At 42.6% G+C, this 22480-nt stretch overlaps 1 protein-coding gene across 1 annotated transcript in view; it reads left to right on the forward strand.

Annotated features, from left to right (window-relative positions):
* EML5 (EMAP like 5) overlaps positions 1–19907 on the forward strand; it is a 174125-nt gene extending 154218 nt beyond the window's left edge. Inside the window, exons 35-45 of the mRNA XM_077780840.1 lie at positions 8706–8879; positions 9810–10018; positions 12248–12405; positions 13728–13842; positions 14966–15154; positions 15341–15513; positions 16644–16806; positions 17444–17547; positions 18042–18195; positions 18885–18985; positions 19237–19907. Coding sequence (XP_077636966.1) covers positions 8706–8879; positions 9810–10018; positions 12248–12405; positions 13728–13842; positions 14966–15154; positions 15341–15513; positions 16644–16806; positions 17444–17547; positions 18042–18195; positions 18885–18985; positions 19237–19273 — 1577 coding nt within the window. The 3' untranslated portion in view covers positions 19274–19907. The remainder of the gene's footprint in view (positions 1–8705; positions 8880–9809; positions 10019–12247; positions 12406–13727; positions 13843–14965; positions 15155–15340; positions 15514–16643; positions 16807–17443; positions 17548–18041; positions 18196–18884; positions 18986–19236) is intronic.
* The last annotated feature ends 2573 nt before the right edge of the window (positions 19908–22480 follow it).

Consider the following 22480-nt stretch of genomic DNA (forward strand, 5'->3'; position numbering starts at 1 on the left):
TTCAGCATTTTCTGTTTTAGTTATGTTGTTTAGTATTGATAGTCCAAATTTGTATTGAGCAATAAGATACTTGAATGTATTTTGAATTTGCTTTAATGAAAAATCCATTCTTTTAATGTGATGACACTGAGCCAATTCTGCAGTAACAATGATAATTGTTTACTTTTAAAACTAATATATTATTACCTTTTTAGTGTGGCAACACTATTGTAAGCACTTTCAGCATATTTCCTGTGTAATCATTGCAAGAATCCTCCATGGTAGGAATCAACTTGCCAACATCATGTGCCTGCTCAGTGCAGCTGGGGGAGGGGGTGCCCGGGCAGCTCAGTAGGTTAAGCTTCTGACTTTGGCTCAGGTCATGATCTCATGGTTTGTGAGTTCAGAGCCCTGCATCAGGCTCTGTCCTCGCAATGCAGAGCCTCCAGCCTTCTTTGGACTCTTTGTCTCCCTCCCTCCCTCCATTCCCTGCTTTCACTCTGTCTCTCTCTCACAAAAATAAACATTAAAATTTTTTTTTTTTTTTATAAAGAGTGCAGTTGGGAGTAAAAGTAATCTTAAATGTGAATCAGTAGGTTGTGTTGCCTGAAAGTAAAAATTTTTAATTGCTATTTTTATATATCACTCCAATTATTGCACATATTATATCAACAAATCACTTTAAAGATTTTAAAAATAACTATTACTGACCTTGGCCATAGCTTTGTGAATCTAAACAGCTACTGGATAATGTGTCCATTGTTTTTAGATATTTACTAGGATTTGTCAATTCCCCTTTCAGTTTACACAATATAGGAAAAATAGCAGTTTGATATGAAAATATGTCATGATCTATGTCTGTTTCCCTCCGGGGTAAAGCCTGATTCTGTGATTTGACTGTTAAACTACAAATGTATTGAACACAAACAGGCGATGTTTTTGCTCTCCTAGTTACATTCAAGAGCAGGAGTTGGCTAACCAGAGCCCTGGGGCCAAATCTACCTGTTATTGGATAGCCCATGAGCTAAATATAGGTTTTACTAAGTTAAATAGGAAAAAAAATCAAAAGAAAATTTCATAGCATATGAAAATTATATGAAGTTCAGATTTCAGTATCCGCAGATGAAGTGTTGGACACAGACTCCTTTGGCTGCATACTGTTGGTGGTGGATTCTGCACTACAGTGGCCCCGAGCAGCTGCGACAGACACCCACATGACCCTCTGGCTGCTTTGTACTGCCGGCTGGCACACTGGAAATGCAGCAATGCTCTTATAACTTGGCAGGTTTTGAGCTAAACCACATTTCATTTTGTTATGTAACCAATGTATATCCATCGTGTCAAAACAAGGCAAAACAAGGAAAGTGGACTTTGAATGTCACACTTCTAAGGCACAGTGGGATGTGGATTATATTGTTATCAAATTATATGGTAAAACACTGTGTTTAGCATGCAGTGACACCATAGCTGTGCTAAAGGAATACAATATATAACATTTTCACACTAACCTTGATAATAGTATTCCCAGTTCATAGGAAACCAACAGTCAGAAGAATTTGGAAATGTGAAAGAATATGTGTGAGCGTAGCTTATCACAACAGAATTTCTTCACAAAAATAAGAAATAAAATGAGTCTACAACCAAATTTTTTGAATACTTCATTAGTCATGAAAAATTTACTGCGAGTTAATTAAATCATGTTTGATTGCAGCAAACATGTGTCCAGAGAACATGTTTAAAACCATTAGCTTTTTGGCAAAACCTATTGCTAAAAGAGTGGAGGTTGTTGGGAACAGCATTAGTAGTCAGTTAACAACAAGACCCTAAAAAAAGCAAATTCTGAATGGTTTCCCTTGGCTCTTAACAGATTGATAGTTGTTGCCAGTTGCTCATTTGAGGCAGTCACTGTCAACCTTGAAGTGACTGAAGAGTTGGCCTCTATGACTAGTTTCCATGGAACAACTACAAAAGATAATATTTTCAGAGAAGCTTAAGAAAACATTAACTTAGTACCGTCTGAAGTGGACTCTGCTAAGACATGTGACACCTAATGGTGCTAAAAATATATGTGGAGCTGGAGCCGGAAAAGAGTTAGTTGGTCAATAAGTTTACAAAACTGGCGAAAATTTAGGGTGTTTAAAGCCTATGATTCATTGTGCCGTTCATCGTCAGGTAGTTTGTGGAAAACATCAGGGTATCGTGTTGTTGACAACCTCAGTTTGTCATTGAGAGTCAACAGTTAACTTCATTTGTTTTCATAGAATTAGCCATCATCAGTTCCATGAATTCATGTTGGAAATAGAAGCTGAGTGTCCTGACTCACCCAGTGGTTTAGCAGTAGTAGCTATATTGCAGTTTTTGGAGCTCAGAACCCAGACTGAAATTTTTCTGAATGAATGAGAAGAGTATTATGGAAAAACAAAATGGCCTTGGAAATTAGTTTTGCTGCAGACTTGCTCATGTTTCTTAATGAATTCCCCCTGAAATTTCAAGGAAAGTACAATTACAGTAACAGCCTGAAATTACAGTCACAGTGAGATTCTGGAGTCAGGTCACTGATGGCGACTAATGTTGAATCACAAGTAACACCAGGCTGCATGACACACTTCTCATGGCGCCAGACATTAAACAGTGAGAGCCCCACATGCAGCAAATGTATTTTCTGGTCTCAGACTACAGTTCCAGCAGCACTTTTCAGATCTTGATGCAAGTGCAAAGGAAAGTTCCGTATTTCAGAATCCAGTTGAACTGAAATTGAAGAACTTCCATGTGAGGTTCAGTTGATGGTAATTATTCTGCAATGGAAAACATGTAAAAAGGCAGATATCAAAACAAGACTCTTAACTGAATGCTCTAAATGCCTTCGCTTTTGGATCTATATTCAAATTTGTCAGTAACTGTCTACATGAGACATCTTTTTGTTTTTTTAATGTTTTTTTTTTAATGTTTTATTTATTTCTAGGAGAGAGAGAGAGAGAGACAGTGTGAGCAGGGGAGGGTCAGAGAGAGAGGGAGTCACAGACCGAAACAGGCTCCAGGCTCTGAGCTGGCAGTCAGCACAGAGCCTGATGCGGGGCTCAAACCCACAAACCGCAAGATCATGACCTAAGTGAAAGTCGGACGCTTAACCGACTAAGCCACCCAGGCGCCCCTGTTTTTTTAAATTTTATTTATTTCGAGAGAGAGAGAGCACAAGCAGGGGAGGGGCAGAGCGAGAAGGGGACACAGAATCTGAAGCAGGCTCCAGGCTCTGAGCTGTCAGCACAGAGCCCAATGCAGGGCTCAAACCCACGAACTGCAAGATCATGACCTGAGCTAGTGTCGGACCCTTAACTGACTGAGCCCCCCAGGCGCCCCTACATGAGACATTTTCAAAGTTGAAATATGTAAAACTTTTATAGGCAAACATTGTGATTTATTTTGATGAGAAATAACTCTGAAACCTCACTTTGGAAACCTCACTTTGTTATCTCCAAAGAATTTCACTCTTCTCATTAGTAGATCTGTATGATAAAAAATTTCACGCTCCAGGTGCCTGGGTGGCTCAGTCAGTTGAATGACCAGCTCTTAATTTTGGCTCAGGTCATGATCCCAGGGCCATGGGGATGGAGCCCCACGTTGGGCTTTGTGCTGAGCATAGAGTCTGCTTGGGATTCATATTCTCTCTCTCTCTCTCTCTCTCTCTCTCTCTCTCTCCTCCCTCCTCCTTCTCTGATCCCTCCTCCTCCCTCATGCTCACTCTCTGAAATTTAAAAAAAAAATCACTCAATGATTTCCATCAATAAAAATGTAATGAAACTTTTCTCTCATTAGATAGGTACCTGCATAATATCTTCAATTTTGTCACTTATCTGACCCTTGACAGAAAAAGTTTGCAGGCTCCAGCTCTAGAGGGAGAGAGGCAATAAATAAGTAAACTTTTTAAAACTTTTTTAATTTTTCCAAAAAGAAGTTTTAAATATTTTTATTTATTTATTTTAAGTAATCTTTATACCCACTGTGGGCCTTGAACTCACAACCCCGAGATCAAGAGCTGTACATGCCTCCAACTGAGCCAGCCAGGTGCTCTAGTAAGTAAACTTCTGAAACTAACATGACCTGAGATGGTGATATGATAAACAAAACAAAACAAAACAGGATGATATGCATAAAACTAGGTGTTTGTTTTCTTGGAGGTGGTCACATTCAGCAGGGCCAATAACGTGAACAAAAAAGTGACAGCTAAGGGATGAACTGGAGGACTCCAGGTTGAGGCTGTTTTGGGGGAGTCCCAAGACCCACCCGTACTTTCAGTGATTCCCTAGAAGAAATCCCAGGGCCCAGAGATAGTGAGGGCTATAGTTTCGTATAGTAATCAGCAAGGAAAAAAGACACACTGGGTGAAGTCTAGACGCTACAGGAGCTTAGGTGCAATGCTTTGCCCAGGGCCACCCACTTAAACCTTGGAGTCCAGGCTTTTTGGGGAGGCGGGGCTGACTGCATAGGTACAGACCAGCCACAACTACGGAAATACCCAGAAGAAAGCAGGTGTTTAGCACCCCAGATCGACAACACAGCCTTATCAACAAAGGGACCATTTCAGAAGTCAAGTTCTCACACCCTTGCAAGCAGACCCTGCTAATGATAGCACCTTCAGGCATGTTTCTGTTAACTCTTTCCTGTGCAAGACTTAAATCAAGAAACAGGAAGGTCAGTGTGGAGGAGTAAGGCCTCTAAGATGAACTTGGAGAAGGAGAAGGGGTAGGAATTGGTAGCATGGGGCTTTGCAGATCATGGAGAGGAATTTGGATTCACGCTAAGTGCAGAATCCGTCATGGAGAGTGTTAAGGAGTGAGGTGATCTCATTTATACTTTGAGAAAATCACTCTGCACTATTAAGGATGCAGAGGGGAAAGAGAAGTAATCAGAAAGTTGAGAGGCTGTTATAAGAATCCACGTAAAAGACCTTTTTAACTGAGGTGGTAGGATTGAAAATTGTGAGAACGCTAGACAAATACAGCATATATTTTGGAGGTAAAGCCAATGGTCCTTTCTGATGAATTGGATTTGAGGGTGTGACAGAAAGTGAGCAATCAAGGCGGCTAATTTTTGCAGGAGCAGCTGGCTCACTGAGATGGGAGAACACTTCCAGAGAGACAGTTGGGCAGGAAGAAACTCAGAGACCTAATTAGGAGTTAAAGGGGGTGCAAGAAAACTGAGAAAATAAGGAAGCTCGTGTCTGATAGCTTCTATTTAGTTCATTTCATCAGCTGAGAGTGAGGAGGTAGTGAAGAAGGGGGGATAAAGTTTTGAAATGGTCACTTTGGAATGTGGGAGAGTAAATATGTATTAGGAAATATATGGTATAATTGCCATTTGAATTCATTAGATGTTTTTTGAGTAGACACGAAGGGGATCTCTTCTGTGTCTGACAAAGCTTTCTTGGCCTTCCTAAGACGGTATTAAGAATTTGGCATTTTTTGCTGAGGCATAGGAGCACATGTACCCCAATGTTCATAGCAGCACTCTCCACAATAGCTAAAACATGGAAAGAGCCTAAGTGTCCATCCACAGATGAATGGATCAAGAAGATGTGGTTTATCTATACCATGGAATACTACATGGCAATGAGAAACAATGAAATCTGGCCATGTGTAGCAACATGGATGGACCTTGAGGGTGTTATGCTGAGCGAAATAAGTCAGGCAGAGAAGGACAAATATCATATGTTTGCACGTATAGGAGGATTAGGAGGAACTTGACGGAGGAACAAGGGGGAGAAGAAGGGCGGAAATAGTGGGGGAAAGGGAGAGAGGCAAACCATGAGAGACTCTTGAATGCTGACAAAAACTGAGGACTGATGGATGTGGGGGGGAGGGGGGATGGGCATGGAGGAGGGCACTTTGGGGATGAGCACTGAGTGTTATGTGGAAACTAATTTGACAATAAACTATTTGTAAAAAAAATAAAATAAAAATAAATAAAAGGCATAAGAAAAAAGAATTTGGCATTTTTGATCCTTAAGGCAATTTAGAGGGAGAATTATCTGTACCTCCCAGCCCCCCATTTTAGTTACTATTTGTCACAATAGGCAGTTGTCCATTAAGTGACTCTAGGGGTCTTCCCTATGTCCTCTGTGACAGGAAATCAGGAAATGTACTAGCCCTAAGGTTGGTTGCCTTCATGGTCATAAAAGGGTCACCAGCACCCCAGTGAGAGTTACGTGCTGCTTTGCTTTCATCTAGCGGGAAAGAAGATAAAACCCTTTTCAGAACCATGAGCTTGAAAGTCCTTCCTTTTAGTCTGGTTGAGTCGTTTTAAGACACAAACCAAACCCCTTACTAAGAAAGAAGACACCTGGGGAATACCACGTGCTAATCGGCTCAAATCCGGGTTACTGAACTATATCACTGCTGCCGCTGCTGGAAGCAGAGAGTGGGCAGGGTGAGTGTGCGTGGCTGGGGGTGCGGGGAAGTCATCCCAGGGGGCTCAGCCTGATGAACTGAGCAAGCAGGGTCTTTCCCCTGAATCACTTGCTCTACGTAAGGGAGGAGGGGATTCCTGAATAAAAGTATAGCTTGATTAAGAAGGAAGGAGGTAATGGGCGGTGGTGGGTATGCAGCAAGAAGCTGTCCACTGAGGAAACTAAAGAGTAACATACAATTGGCACACTTAATGGCCCGTATTAAAATTTTATTTAAAATATAGTTTTTATCATACTGCACCAAAGGCCAAGTAGAGGATGGAGAAAGAATGTCCTTTAAAACTTTGGTTCTTATGAGATCCAATTAGTAATTGAAAGAGACCCTTGTGGCGTCTCTGTACTGGAGACTAAGAGTCAAGAATGCTTATCAAGTCAGTGGGATGCGGCGCCTGGGTGGCTCAGGCAGTTAGGTGTCCGACTTTGGCTCAGATTATGATCTCATGGTTCACAGGTTTGAGCCCCGCATCAGGCTCTCTACTGTCAGCATGGAGCCCACGTTGAATCCTCTATCGCCCCTCCCCAGCTTGTGCCCTCTCCCTCGCTCATCCCTTCTCTCTTAAAAATAAATGATCATTAAAAAACAATAAAGTCAGTGGGATTGATCTTCCAGAGATAGCTTGATGTGACGGAAGGAGCATGCCCAGAACCGGGATTCAGTGACAGCACCCTGAGGCGTGTGTCACTTAGGGCCTGGCTGACTACACGGGAAAACACGCCTGCCTACAAGTGGAGCTTTGATGTGTCTCCTGTTGCCGGCCTAGCCCGTGACAGGCACCCATTGGCTGGTGGGCCGTAGGAAGGGGAAGAGTGAGAGGAGTGTCTATGTACCTCTAGCATTGTGAATGACCGTTTTTGAATCATAGGAGAAAATAAAATGTAACGAACATAAATCTTTCTTTAGTAAGTTAGAAAAGCCTTAAAAATGTTTAGTGATTGGAGTGCCTGGGTGACTCAGTCATTTAAGCATCTGACTCTTGATTTTGGCTCAGGTCATGATCTCTCGGTTTGTGGGTTCGAGCCCCACGTCAGGCTCTGTGCTGACAGCTCAGAGCCTGGAGCCTGCTTCAGATTCTGTGTCTTCCTCTCTCTCTGCCCCTCCCTTGATCACGCTCTCTCTCTCTCTTTCTCTCTCTCTCAGAAATAAATAAAACGTTTAAAAAAAAACTGGGGTGCCTGGGTGGCTCAGTTGGTTAAGCATCTAAGTTCAACTCAGGTCATGATCTCGCAGTTCCTCAGTTTGAGCCCCACATCAAGGCTGTCTGCTGTCAGGGCAGAGCCTGGAGCCTGCTTTGGACCCTCTGCACCTCTCTCTGCCCCTTCCACGCTTGTGCTTTCTTTCTGTCTCTCAAAAATGAATAAACAAAAAAAATTTAAAAGCAAAAAAAAAAAAAAAAAACTACCATCTTATAAAGGGATATGAACTTAGCTTTTTACCTGATATCTATCTATACGATTGAAGATTTCTTTTGAGATATATTCAGGTGGTGTCCTTCATACCTGTTGCCTTTCTCAGTTTGTGTTTGCCTTTCATCTCTCCTTCAGGTAAGATACTGAGTAACATCGATAACTAATGCTCAGTACCAAAGATAGATAACTGAATATACTCTGATATTTAATTATTGTGTAATATTTATTTCCCCACATAATCATATAAAGATTTAACATGTATCTAAAACACGCATATTTCTGAATAATTTAAGGTTTTTGATTGCCTGCTTTTCTTGTCTAAATGTTCGTTTCTCAAAAAAATGCAGTCTAAACTGTAGCCTGAAGAAGTATTCTGTATTTTTGCCTTTCCTTCCTCTTTCCTTTTCTTTCCTTTTGTTGTTGTTTTTTAATTGAGGTATAGTGGACACATGTCGTTACATGAGTTTCAGGTGTACAGCATCGTGGCTGGACTCGTTTACACGCTCTGCTGCACTCACCACGGGTGTCGCTACCATTCGTCCCCATGTGATGTCATCCAGTCCCCTTGACCGCGTTCCCTATGCTGTGCCTTTTATCCCATGACTTACTCATAACTGGAAGTCTGTATCTCCCGCTCCACTTCACCCATTATGTCCTCCCCCCCACCCCCCACTCATCAGTTCTCTGTATTTATGAGTCTGTTCCTTTTTTCACTTAGTCTTGAGCTGTTTTTTATTAAGTACACAGTCATTCTTTGGTACATATTTTTCCGTGTTTCAGAAAGTATGCATCAGCTGTAGAAATGGAAACCTCTGTAATGGGTATATTACAACTTTTGGATTTTATCATTGTTTAGCTACAGCTCCTTCTATCCACATCTGGGACGCAATGAACAAGCAGACTTTATCTATACTGAGATGCTACCATTCAAAGGGCGTGTGTTCAGTCAGCTTCAGTGCTACTGGCAAACTCTTGCTGTCTGTGGGGCTGGACCCGGAACACACGATTACCATTTGGAGATGGCAGGAAGGTAAGGTTCTTTTTCCTTTGTAACTTTACAAAATCAGAATACCAGGGTAATAGGAATGCGGTTTAATATTAGCTTTAACTTAGTGATTGAGCTGATTCTTCATTTCAGTCCAAGATACACAGTACACAGTTGGGATCTCTGTACATTCCACTCTAAAAACTCAATGAAAGAAGCTCACAAAACATAAATGTATGAAAGTTACTAATACTATACATAATTCACTGCTCTTTCAGTAAGAAACCATATGTAAGTATTAATATTAAGAGTTATTTGGTTATTTTAGTTATTTAATAATTTGGTTAATTATTATTTGGTCATAGGAGGTCTTAAGAATGGAATACAAGTGATAATGAAAGATGAGTAGGAGAATATTGCTTACCATACTTCAGATAAAACTTCTCAGTTATGTGGCTGCCACAGAAAGTGAAGTCACAGAGCCACACAGAAGAAAGTAGGGTGTGATTTCTAAAATCTAGAATGGCCCTGGGGCACCTGGATGGCTCTGTCGGTTGGGCGTCTGACTTCAGCTCAGGTCATGATCTCACTACTTGTGGGTTTGAGCCCTGCATAGGGCTCTGTGCCCACAGCTCAGAGCGTGGAGCCTGCTTCGGATTCTGTGTCTCCCTCTCTCTCTGCCTCTACCCCACTCGCTTGCTTGCTCTCTCAAAAATGAAAAAGTTTAAAAAAAAGTAAAATCTAGAATGGCCCTTCAGTGATAATAAAGCTCCCATTAATACCCATGTCACTTGAGAAAATACATAAAAAGGACCTTCTCCACGGTAATCGTCCGTCATGCAGTTGCTGGGCAGCAGTGCAGAGGACACGCGTATTTGTTTTGTGAACTATGTACTTTGAGTACCTGTTTGATCCGGTAAAAGTTAGCTTAGTTCCTCTGCTAACCTAGATGATTTTGTTGTCTCTTTTTGTCAGGTGCCAAAATTGCCAGCAGAGCCGGTCACCACCGACGTATTTTTGTGGCAGAATTCCGACCGGATTCTGATTCCCAGTTTGTGTCTGTGGGAGTCAAGCACGTGAAGTTCTGGACACTGGCAGGAAGGGCTCTTCTTAGCAAAAAAGGGCTCCTGAGCGCGCTGGAGGGCGCCCGGATGCAGACCATGCTGGCCGTGGCTTTCGGTGCAGTACGTCTCTTAAAGCGCGTGTGCTCACCGAGCTCCGAGTCCCGGAAACTGGACGGCTTTGAGTTTTTCTTGGTTTAGACAGAGAAGCCACATTCACGTGGTTGTGTGGCTCCGTGACCCACTAGTCATTCCATGTGTCCTGGTCATGCATCTATTCCACCTTTCAAAATCTCCTACTTTCAGAAATCAGAGAGTGGGAAAGAAAAGTAGTGAGGGAGGGGGATTATAATGAAACATTTGTGTCCTTGGGCCACTGCCAGCCATTCTCAAAAGCCTTCATTAATTTTGTAATTATTACCCTAAATCCCCTAAAATTTCTATCCTCCTAGCAGTTCCTCATAATCCTAAAGATTTGTCAGAATAAAGGAAGATAAACCAAGAAATGTAATTTTCTAGTGTTTAAGGTGGTGCCTGAGTTTAGGATTTCTTTTGCTTCCTATCATGTTAGCTCACTGCTTATCACATAGTTGGAAGTGCTCTGGGTGGGTCAGAGGAGGAAGGGGAGCCGGATTCCTGGTCTTCACGGAGGTTGTAAGAGGACTGTCCCCGCCCCCACATCGCATCGGGCCTGCGGTTTACAATCCACATCTCTAATACCCTGAGCCCTGGCCAGGCTTTTTAAATCCTTTGGTACATCAGAAGCCTTGGTGGATTTCTGTAATAATGTTTACGGGGCTGGGAATGTAATACATGAAGAAAATTATACTTTTAGAACCTTTGAGCACATGATTTTAACAAAAAGACCGTTGAAAGATGTTGGTCATATCATGTCAGACTTCCATTAAACGTTTTGGGGATTCACAGTATAAGACCGGTAGTTCCTGCCCAGAAGAAAAACCCACACATTCAAATGGTTCTGGCATTGAATTTGCCCGTGTAGATTAACTTTCTTAATGTATAAAATTCTTTATGTACCCAGTTGCCCATTCCCAATAGAAAATAAACTTGAAGACTAAAATATTAATCCTAATTGACTTAAGGTTAGAGTAGCAGTGAAATCAGAATGTTTGGTTACATAGCAAGATGGGTCGATGTTCAGTTTAGGCCTATTTGAACGTCCGCCATGCCGAGGGCTTACAGAGAAGAGCACGGGAGGTGAAATCTTGGTTCCTCACCTAGAGCGTGTACATTCTGATTGCTGACAAGGCATGAATTAATGATGCTCCTAGGTGACAAGTACAATTATTGTTATCCAGACTGACAGAGACCATGCGGGGCTGCTGAGACACTCAAGTGACATTAAATTGTTGGAGGGAGAGTGCACAGAGCATGCGACTCTGGATCTCTGGGTTGAGATCACTTTAAAAAAATTGTAGGGAAATTAAACATGGAAACTGTCGTATTCTCAGAAAGAGGAAAGAAAATCTGTTTTGTTGTAATTCAGAGTCTTATTTTCCTATTGGTTCTTTCCATATTGTTTTTCGTGAGAGATTTCGGACCGGTTGCTCTGAAAGTGAAACTAAGATGGATGAAAAGAGCACATGATGCAGAATTTCATTTCTCCAGTTTCCACATAAAGGAAGTCTGTCAGGATAGCGATTCTCAAAGTGATCTAAAGCACTGTTACTTTGGCCCCTTAGCAAATTTATCTTCTTTTCTATTACGGAAATGCACTGATTTCTGCTGTTTTGATTTTAAGAAATCATGGCAAATGTTAATGTCATCTACCTCATGAATTAGTGAAATCTAAAAAATTCCTACCAAGTGGCCGTAAGTTGTGTACGTGGTTTTACTTTCTGTGACAAAATACTGTATCAAACCTAGTGAAATGTTATTTTCACTTCCGGTTGCTACTCTTTGTTTGTTTGTTTGTTTGTTTTCCCCACTCTCAGCTGTCAATGACCTCAAGCTATTTCTCGGAGGGAACTGGAGGGAAGCAGCCCAAAGAGACCGTGTAAAGCAAAATTCTAAAAGTTTAGCAGTAGAGGGGAACTTGGTGCCTGAACTCCCTCATCTTACACAATAAAAAGCTGATACTCCTAGAGGTTTAAAAACCTTGTCCAAGGTTATTCCAGCATATAAGCAACAGAATAGAACGGAAGGCCCTGACAAAGCTAAGCCTCAGGCTCAGGTGTCCTGGCTCCCGGGCCCCTGGCTTGTCCCACTCTGTCATGTTCTTTGCATCTGAGAAGGTGACGTAGGCCACACTTGCGGTAGAGAATTGCGTCTGTTTCAACTCTCTTTGAACTTTTGATAAGTTTATCTCCCCCTTCCCCACTCCTTTTTCAGAATAACTTGACGTTTACAGGTACCGTCAGTGGGGATGTCTGTGTGTGGAAAGATCACATATTGTGTAGGACCGTGGCCAGAGCCCACAACGGGCCTGTGTTCGCCATGCACACCACGCTGCGGGACGGACTTATCGTGACTGGAGGCAAGGAAAGGCCGTGAGTCCTGTTCCCGCAGCCTTAGCGCGCGTTCGTGCACCGGGGGCCGCCTGCGGTTTGCAGGGAGTTGTTCTAGTTTTTTCTAGACTACACGGATCCTCCTCTCCGACTTTCTTCCTCACGTGCTTCACCTTTATGGCCTTTTATGTGCCTTCCTGTCGATTCTTAATTCCTGGTCTTACGTCACTTCTGATTCATTTCATAGTGTAGAGACACCTTAACCCCGGCAGTCGGGGGGGCAGCTTCCTTCTCCGGGGCATGGTCTCGGTGGGTGTGGCGCAGGCGGAGAGCTGCCTGTGTGGGCCTTCGCTGGGGAAGAGGCGACCCACGGGAGGCTTGGTCCTCAGTCCCGGGACGCGTCCTGGCCGCCTGCTCTCTCCTTGTTTGTCCAGAGCGAGGCTGAGGGCCGAGGCGCGCCCTGCCGGCTGCCGGGGGGAGGCGTGAGGGCGCCGGGAACAAACTGCCTCGTCTGCTCTGGCTTGAGGCAAATCCGTTACGTAAAATGCCTGTTACATAAAATTGCGTAAACCAGCCTTTACATTTAAGCCTAAGAAAAGACTTTTTTCTGAGTGATTTGAAACCCCCCGAAAGAAGCCAGATACTGATTTTTCTGCCGACATTCTCCTCTTGTTAAAACGTAGCGTCGGCAGGACGGGGAGGACGCGCCCAATCGGGCACAGACGCAGGGAGCCCTGCCCGCGGCGCACGGCCGGCCAGGCTTGTCTCCCGAGGCTCGCAGTTCCCCTGACGGAAGGTGAAGGAATACGCCTTCCAGGCCTTCCGAGAGAAAGACCGTAGATGATGGGCTCTAGCTCCTCTTTTCCGTCGTAGGCTGATGCTGGCGTTTCCCCCACGCCATCCGGTCGGCACACGCCTGTGTGCACACGCCTGCCGGGCGGTTTCAGGGGTGTTTTAATAATGAGGGGAAGGAGGGCGCACCCCTCTGGGCCATGAAAAGTGTCTTGTGTAGCGTAGCGTCTGCAACCCTGTTACCGAGCCTCGCGTTTCCGTTGTCATTTTAACATGAAACAGCATTCCGCACGTTTCCTTAATCGAGAAGATACATTATGCGGGGAATTGGGGGAACTGAGATCGTACTGTCAGAAAAATGAATTCTCACCAAGTAAAATTTGCTTAACCTGAATGGCTGAAATACAGTGTATCTTACAATTGCTACAGAAAGTTGAGGGACTATAAAAAGTGAACGTCAGGGCCCTTTTTTGTTTTAAACAGTTCTGCTTATGTCATTTACTATTTGCTTACAGTAAAAATGATTTGTAATAGCTCATAACAAATGCTTATTTGGCTTGGGTTGTTCTCAGGTCAAGAGAAGGAGGAGCGGTCAAGCTGTGGGACCAGGAGCTGAGGCGGTGCCGAGCTTTCCGGCTGGACACGGGCCAGGCCACGGACTGCGTCCGTTCCGTGTGCAGAGGCAAAGTAAGATGTTCGAGCGCCGCTCGGGGCCGCAGCAAGCGGAGGACGGTTACTCGTGCGGCTCCCCTCCCTCTGCAGCTTGACCAGTGGCACCAACGGGGTTTGCTTGCTGGCTGCGCGCCGCGTGGACCCGGGCCCCCGCGCGAGATCGAGCAGCCACTATCCCGGCTAAACGCCGTATTTAAACCTCCGTATTTTCCTGAACCTGCTGATTCACCCGTGGTGGGCAGAAGCGTGTTCTCTTGCCAGTTGACTCCATTTTGATGAGAGCAAAACTGCTAAGTTTTATTTACTTTTAAACGTTCATTTCTTTTTACGTTTTCAATTAAAATTTTTTCTCAAGTTTACTTTTGAGAGGAAGAGAGAGCACACCCGTGCGCAAGAGCCAGGGAGAGGGAGACACAGAATCCGAAGCAGGCTCCAGGCTCTGAGCTGTCAGCAGAGTCCAACGTGGGGCTTGGACCCACAAACTGAGCACCTCAGGCGCCTTCACTTTACTTTTTAAGTACTCAGCCCCCCGCCCCCCGAAGCGTAGGTCTCAAACTCAAGATCCCCGACATCAAGAGTCTACCAACTGGGCAGCCAGACGCCCCATCGGTTTTGGGGATTTTTTTTTTAATAATTTTTTTTTAATGTTTGTTTATTTTTGAGACAGGAAGAGACAGAGTGTGAGCAGGGGAGGGGCAGAGAGAGGGGGAGACACAATCTGGAACAGGCTCCAGGCTCTGAGCTGTCAGCACAGAACCTGATGGGGGCTCGAACCCACAAACTGCGAGATCATGACCCGAGTCGAAGTCAGACACTCGACTGACTGAGCCACCCAGGCGCCCCTATTTATACTCTTCAACTAAAATGTAATAGTCTCTTCCTGTGTCCTAACGCACTTATACCACTTTGGTGACTGTCAGATTAAAATACAGTCACAGTGCGGGGGGCTGTCTTCGAGAAGAGTCCTGTTCTTTGGCACAGACTGGGGGCTCTAGTCAAAGAAAACCTCATGAGCTAACGATGAGCTTGCTGCTATGTTAGTTCAGAGCACAAAGTTCTCTAAGGTCGGTAGGGCCCTTAAGTTGTTGAAAGCAGCTGCCGTATTACAGTAAACCTATCGGTCCCCTTTGTGTTTCAGGGCAAGATCCTAGTTGGGACAAGGAGCGCGGAGATCATCGAAGTTGGAGAGAAAAATGCAGCCTGCAATATTTTAGTTAACGGTCACGTGGATGGGCCCATATGGGGACTGGTGACACATCCATCCAGGGATTTTTTCCTTTCTGCTGCAGAAGATGGGACAGTGAGACTCTGGGATATTGCTGATAAAGTAAGTACAAACAGTTTTTGAGGTTGTTTTTCTTTTCTTGTAAGTTACAATTTTTAAGGACACCGGAAGTACCACATTGCTAAGCACTCAAAGAACTATTTGAGAATTATGTTGAGAGTTTTGAAAAGGAACTGGTTTACTTTGTACTTAATGTAGTTTTCTCTGGCTCTTTTGGTTCTTATGCAGAAGATGTTAAACAAAGTGAACTTGGGACATGCTGCTCGGACCGTGTGTTACAGCCCTGAAGGGGATATGGTGGCTATCGGAATGAAAAATGGAGAATTTATTATTTTACTGGTGAGCTCTCTAAAAATATGGGGAAAGAAGAGAGATAGACGATGTGCAATCCATGATATCAGGTTAGTCAACAAATGGAATAGAATTTCTAATACATATAATTCTTAAATGACCCAGGTTGCATTTGAAAACAGGTCCTTACTAGTGCCTGTAGCATTCTACCACAGCGTCAGCTGTATGCTGAAATACAGCCGTTGGTGTCATTTACTTCCTGCCGAATTACTAACCCAGTGGCATCAACCACAGTGCCTTCTAAGAGCATGCATTCAGGGACCATCTGATGATTAAGTGTCCCGCGGGCCAGGCCCACCGGGCTCACCCTGCCAGAATCCGCTGCCGCTGTACAGAAGGGGGCCGTCTGTCCTTGAGAAGTTGTCAGCCTGGAAAACTAAAGGCGTAACTCCACATCTCAGCTGAATATATAGTCACTCATTTAATTAATACCCATCAAACATCTATGTCCCAGAATCTGAGTTAATTAAGCTTTAAACTTTTCTTGAACCTTCACATTCCAGCGCTTAAGCTTATTCAGACAATGGCTACCATTTACCAAGTGCCTCAGTGTGATCAAGATGGGTTACTGAACCTGGCTCTGACAAAAGCTTGGCACCCTTCACCAGTAAAACCCTTTCACAAATGGAATTGGCCTCAGAACTTCAGTATATATTGAATATATATATATTCTTCCTTCCTGTAGGCCCCATTTCCCTAAAGAACCTGAACTGTCCCAGATTATTTGCTGTGGTCACTAGGCACATATTTGTCTCTTCAAATAACTTCTTCCAAGCTCCAGGTCGTGTCCCTTCCCCAGATAACCTGAGGGGGGTTTGGCAGATCTGTGTCCTTTGCTGTTACGATACCATGTTTCCAGAGGAAAGAATCCTCTCGTGGTGAACTGGGTGAATTCTGTAACTTATGAACTCAGTAATTGTTAGTGGCTTTTTCGAAATCTAGACTTTTATGGGAATTAGATGAAAATTGAGCCACTTGAAGTAAAATGTAAACTTTTTGTTCCATGTAACACAAACAGAATCTCCATACACACAATCAGTTGTGTCCACCAGGTAAATCTACTTGAGGCCAGATCACACACATACTTCATTTTGAGAGCTAGAATGGAAGTCACTGTTCTTAAATATTTATGATTTCATGTGGGCTGATGCATCTTTCACGTATTTTATCCTCTCTCCAGATTTAGTCCAGACTCCCGGTTTCTGGCAGTGGGTTCTAGTGAGAACTCAGTGGATTTTTATGACCTAACATTGGGCCCCACCCTTAACAGAATCAGCTACTGCAGAGACATTCCCAGCTTTGTCATTCAGATGGACTTCTCTGCAGACAGCAGACATCTCCAGGTACAGTACCTCTGTCCTACGTCCAGTTCACAGGAGCTGTTGTTACAGCTGTTGAAACTCCTGAGTTTCATGGGGCACCCGTGTGGTTCAGTCGGTTGAGCGTCTGACTTCGGCTCAGGTCATGATCTCACGATTCGTGGGTTCAAGCCCTGCGCTGGGCTCTGTGCTGACAGCTAGCTCAGAGCCTGTTTCAGATTCTGTATCTCTCTCTCTGACCCTCCCCTGCTCACACTGTTTCTCTCTCTCCCTCAGAAATTTAAAAAAAAATTTTTTTTTTTAATAAATAAAACTCCTGAGTTTCAGAGGGGCGCCTGGCTGGCTCAGTCAGCAAAGCATGTGAATCTTGATCTCAGGGTCATGAATTCGACGCCCCACGTTGGGCGAGAGCTTTCTGAAAAAACACCTGAGTTCCAGAGCTTGTGAACTTTTGCCTTTATTTACTCTTCACTGTTTCTGCATTCTTTAATATCCTGTTCTTCTCAGATCTTTTTTCCATTTTTTTCTGAGATTTTTATAGTCATCTGTAATGTTAATGTTAGAAATGTAAAGCAAATAGCACACTTTGCTAGTATTCTCTAGCCTTCTGATGTGTCTCTCACATAATGGAATTCTTGTCCCCTTTTTAATACAACGAAAGGTCTCTACCGGTTGCTATAAACGACAGGTCTATGAAGTGCCTTCAGGAAAACCTGTTCTGGATCAGGCCGCCATGGACAGAATTACTTGGGCTACATGGACTAGGTAAACGGGAAAATCCTGTTGCTGAACAGTTACAGCCATTCCACTAGGGAATAGCAGTTCTAAGTTTGTTACTGTATCCTGAGTTCTTTCTAAGAGAACAATGATGGGCTCCTGCTGGGACGCCTTGTGACCGAACCTATGCTCATGCTTTATCAAGGTGAAAAGCCTTTAACGATACCCTGATATTTTCCTTAACGTGTTAGGTTCAGAAATTGGCAGTAAAAACACATACCAGGTACTGTTAAGCAATCCTGTTATTTCTCTACCTAAAAGAATACATTGTGCAGCTGTTAGAAATAAAATCTTACGGATTTGCTGGCTGTGTAACAGGTAACCAGGAGTATCCATCTTTTTAATCCACCAAATTCCTATAGCATATGCATCTTTATTAATTTTAAAGAACATAATTAAGTAGAAACTAATTACCAAAAAACTGCTTCAGTGGAGTACATCTGTGTTTGCTATGGTGTATTTTCTTTATTCCTCCCCTCTAGTATTCTAGGAGATGAAGTTATGGGAATCTGGTCCAGACATGCTGAGAAAGCCAATGTCAACTGTGCCTGCGTATCTCATTCAGGAATCAGCCTTGTAACAGGAGATGACTTTGGGATGGTTAAGTTATTTGACTTCCCATGTCCTGAAAAATTTGTAAGTTTCTGTTTGGTCTGTTTTTTGATGTAGTTTTGTTTAGATCTGATCATTAGTACCTCTTTTCCCATAATTTAATAGCTGTTAATGTTAGTCTCCTGATTTAGAAACACTTGTGTTCCTAAGATTTTTTTAAAACCTACTAAAAATAAAGCTTTTAGTTGTCTCCTCATGCTCCTTACACATCTTTGCTAACTATCCTAATAGAGCTGTGATTATCCTTTTATTAAACCTTTAATCTATTATCAAGTTTCAAATTCTTTTCCTCAAAAGGAAAATTTTCAGAGTACCTGGAGACATCGGACTGCTGAAAAAACCTGGTCTGTTAGGTGCAGATCCGTTACTAACTGTGAAAAAGCAGTGTATTTATGTTTTGAGAAAGTACAGGAGCAGGGGAGGGGCAGAGAGAGAGAACCCCAAGCGGGTTCCGCACTGTTAGTATAAAGCCCGACATGGTGCTCGATCTCATGATTTGTAAGATCACAACATGAGCCATAGTCAAGAGCTGGACGCTTAACTGACTGAACCACCCAGATGCTCATAAGAAAGCATTTTAGTAACATTGCATGTGGTCTGAAGTGCCTACTCTCTTCACAGCCCCCATGACAGAGACAGGGTTCCCGATACGAACCTTTGATTTCTGCGTGCCTCACACAACATCCTAAGCTTTGTTTTTTGTTGTTTCTCAGGCAAAGCACAAAAGGTTCTTGGGTCATTCACCTCACGTGACCAATATTCGATTTACCAGTGGGGATCGACATGTCGTTAGTGCCGGAGGTGATGACTGCAGGTTGGTAACTTTCCTAAGCCAAAGAGCAGAGAATCTTGAACTAGTTACTAAGAGATCTCATATCCCCATGTTAGAGACTCAGCTAGTCAACTATAAAAAGGTAGCCTAACTGGGAAGCTGGTGCTGTGGAGTCACACACTATGGAAATACAAAGTAAAAGGAATTCATGAAAAGTTTTATTACATGTATGATTTAAAACCTCAAAAAACTAGAAATATAATGAACTCACTGCATTTTTTTTTTAATTGCAGTTTATTTGTCTGGAAATGTGTACATATGCCTCACTAAAAGATACGGATGCAGAGAAGACTGTATAAATTAACAGCCTTGAGAGACCAGAATTACAGACGAGGAACAAAAAAAAAGCAAACCGAACCAAACCCTGCATGGGCAAGTGGTGCTAATTTAGGATTGTAACAGGGATAAACGCCCAGAGTCATCAAAATAGAAGACAGATAAGTTCAAGACACTTGCTGTATGCACTGGGGAACTGTCCATAATCCACACACTGCCAGACAGTTACGTTTCAAAGAAATATACGTTTCAAAGTATACAGATACTTGGTGAAAGCCAGCCCCCCGTTTTTGGGAAGGGTGCAAACTCGGCAGGCCTGGTAGGGAGGCTGAGGGGACTGAGCTTCTCCCCCAAAAAACCCAAATCAAAACCTTAAAACCCCAACTTGCAAAGTTTTCGTCATCTTTTTAAGCAAACGGTTTTTCTTCGTTAGAATTTCTATTTTATTTGGAAGGCTCATTATTTAATGACTTATTTTTCCTTGTGTTTACATAAGGAAAGAAACACACCATCACCCTAAAGGATCACAGCTTTTAAAAGGCGAACATGATTTCCCTAAGGAAACACACACAAGCTTTACTGGAGAAGATAATGCTACTTAAGCATCAATAAACCTCTTTATAAAGGACACTTTCCCCTGTTTTAAGTTCAGGAACGAATCCAAAGTTAGTATATGGTCACTACATTTTCACGGTTGAGCTGTCGATCCTTTTATGTTCAGCAGCCCCCTCTATAGCTGAAAAATGAGAACATGATTATAGCCTCATTAATGAGAAAGCAGTATGCTGAACACTCCTTCCCAGTGGTGCACGGGTTTAAGGTGTAGACAGCATGAGGATTGAACTGGGAGAGCATACTGAATATTCAAAGATGTAGTCTAGTAGAAACACCTGTTTAACATGTAGGCTGAAATGTTCAAGGTCACATTTACAAAGTTAATTTAGTAGCTCTTGAAGTTTCTACGGCTTTTTTTTTGATTGGAAAAATTTACCAATTAGATGTATGCAACCCCATAGGCTGACTTCCAAAAGGAATGAGTACAGGTCCGCTTGTAACACCTGTCTATTAAAATTCCTTTTGGGCGGATTAGGGCTGAGCACTTAGATCTTTATCCCTCTTCACTTTAATGCTGCCAAAGATCAGTACTTGCCATTCAGGAATTTGCTGTTTAGCCTGTCTGTAGTTTCCTGAAGACTGGAGATTATGTAGATTGCTATTTAAAAATATATTTTTCTAAGTGTGAAAAAGTTTAAGATGCTCTACTGGTCCTATGAATTTTTACTGTGTTAACTCTCTTTGTAGTGTAATAGACCCCTTCAGGTTCTGGAAGTCTCAGTTTGGCCTGACCTGTATTTTGTATGCCCAACACCTTGTAAATACTAAAAACAGAAATGGCCGAATCCTATCACAGAAAGCCTGAGCAGTGATTGAACACGGCCAGTTTTAAAGCTCTGAATAATAGCTGTGTTTGAAGGCCTGCTTAAACCACGATTAAGCTTGAAACAGAAGGTCCTGTTCACATCAATGGATTGTCCTAAATTAAGCCAAATTTTAGAATACACTAATGTTAAATTTCTATTCATGTATATTATAAAGGGCCATTCAATAAATTACAGGAAAGAAATTTCCTTGAACCACCCTCTCTCTTCCGCTCCATTTTTGAGCCTGTTGCAGTTTCAAACTTTCCTTCTGAGCCAAGTTTGCTAGCTTCTGGCTGAAGAAGAATCCCATTTCGCAGTACAGGTAGAAACTCTATATAATAAAGTATACAGGACGGAAATGCTTCCACCGCATTTTTGCTCCAGCGGCCAGCCTAGCAAGCCAGCCGTACTCGCTGCTGTCAGCTTCAGGACTGAAACACGTTGATTTTAAGTAGTTCTCCCACAACCACCTTGGCTGTGCCAGCCATCAACTGAGGCAAGGTGAATAACCGCGATGGGCTCTGAAGATTCTGCCCCGTGTATTTTTTTAACCCAGAGCTTTACTTTTATGTGCAGTATTTGACTAAGCTCCCGCATTTTAACTTGAGACTCCTGGCACCTTTGGTCCCGTCTGCGGATAAACGCACGCCAAGGCACACTGTGCACGAGTGCCGCTCGCTGCCACCGGCACTGCTTGTGCTTCTCTTTCAACCAAGTTCTCCAACAGATGTTTAGAGTCAACCTCAGCCTGCCCATAAACCAGAGCAGCTGGGATGGTAGCATTAAACTCTGAAATGTGTTTCCAGGTAGTGTTTATGAAATGGGGGGGAGAAACCCCTGATGTTAGCTCATTACTAACTTGTAAAATGGTTGAACCAAATCACTTAGGCCCTGTTTCCCATTTATGTTCTTTGCAGTGAAATTATGAGAATGCAACTGTACACCGTTTATAAATGATGTTACTAAAAGTCTGTTTAAATTTCTAGAAATACAACTTAAATTTCTTCACAAAGATGTAAAGCTCAATCTTAAGTAGCACTGGAATGACAAATGCCTTAAATTCAAAGGAGTCAACTTTTTAGAATGAAGCAGAATGGTCATTTCACCCCAGCCTAACAACGTGAGGGCCCTGTGCTCTGTCTTTACTCACCAAATGGTTTAATAACTGGTTAATTCTTTCTTCTCCCCATGGAAAAGCAATGGCCACAAAATAGACTGTCGGTTTGATGCTCTTAAACATGGACTTTTACACGTGGTGTTCTGTTATTCCTTGGGTATATAACTAATGAACTTTTTGTTTTCAGTTCGGTCCTGAGACTATTTAGGTCTTTATCTTTTTTGCATTAGTTAGCTCTGTTGTAACCAGCTTTTAGCTGCCTTTTTTTTTTTTTAACTGCTGTACATCAAGTCTTTAAAATCAGTGATCCGTTATTTAATTCTAAAGCATCTGACACTTCTTGCCTTAACTATTTTAAAAACCACACACAGAAAACTGTTGATTCAATAGTTCCAAAAGTTTAGTCCTATTTTGCAGTTTACCCATCTGATTTCTGTAATTAGTCGTTTAAAATATACTATTTAAATCTAATTTTTACATTAAAATTTTTTTCTGTGCAGTTCTTTCTGGAAATATTTTTCAGAATGTGAGAATATATTATCTTGTGAGTTTGAAGTCTGTTTTCTGATACCTTCTGTATATAGAACTATAAAAAAATTTGTATAATTTTGTGATAATGCATTCCCAAAATATTTATTTAAAAAGTATATGTTAATAGTAAAG

The sequence above is a fragment of the Crocuta crocuta genome, unplaced genomic scaffold, assembly GCF_008692635.1.
Source record: "Crocuta crocuta isolate KB4526 unplaced genomic scaffold, BGI_CrCroc_1.0 scaffold299, whole genome shotgun sequence".
Classification (NCBI taxonomy): Eukaryota; Metazoa; Chordata; class Mammalia; order Carnivora; family Hyaenidae; genus Crocuta; species Crocuta crocuta.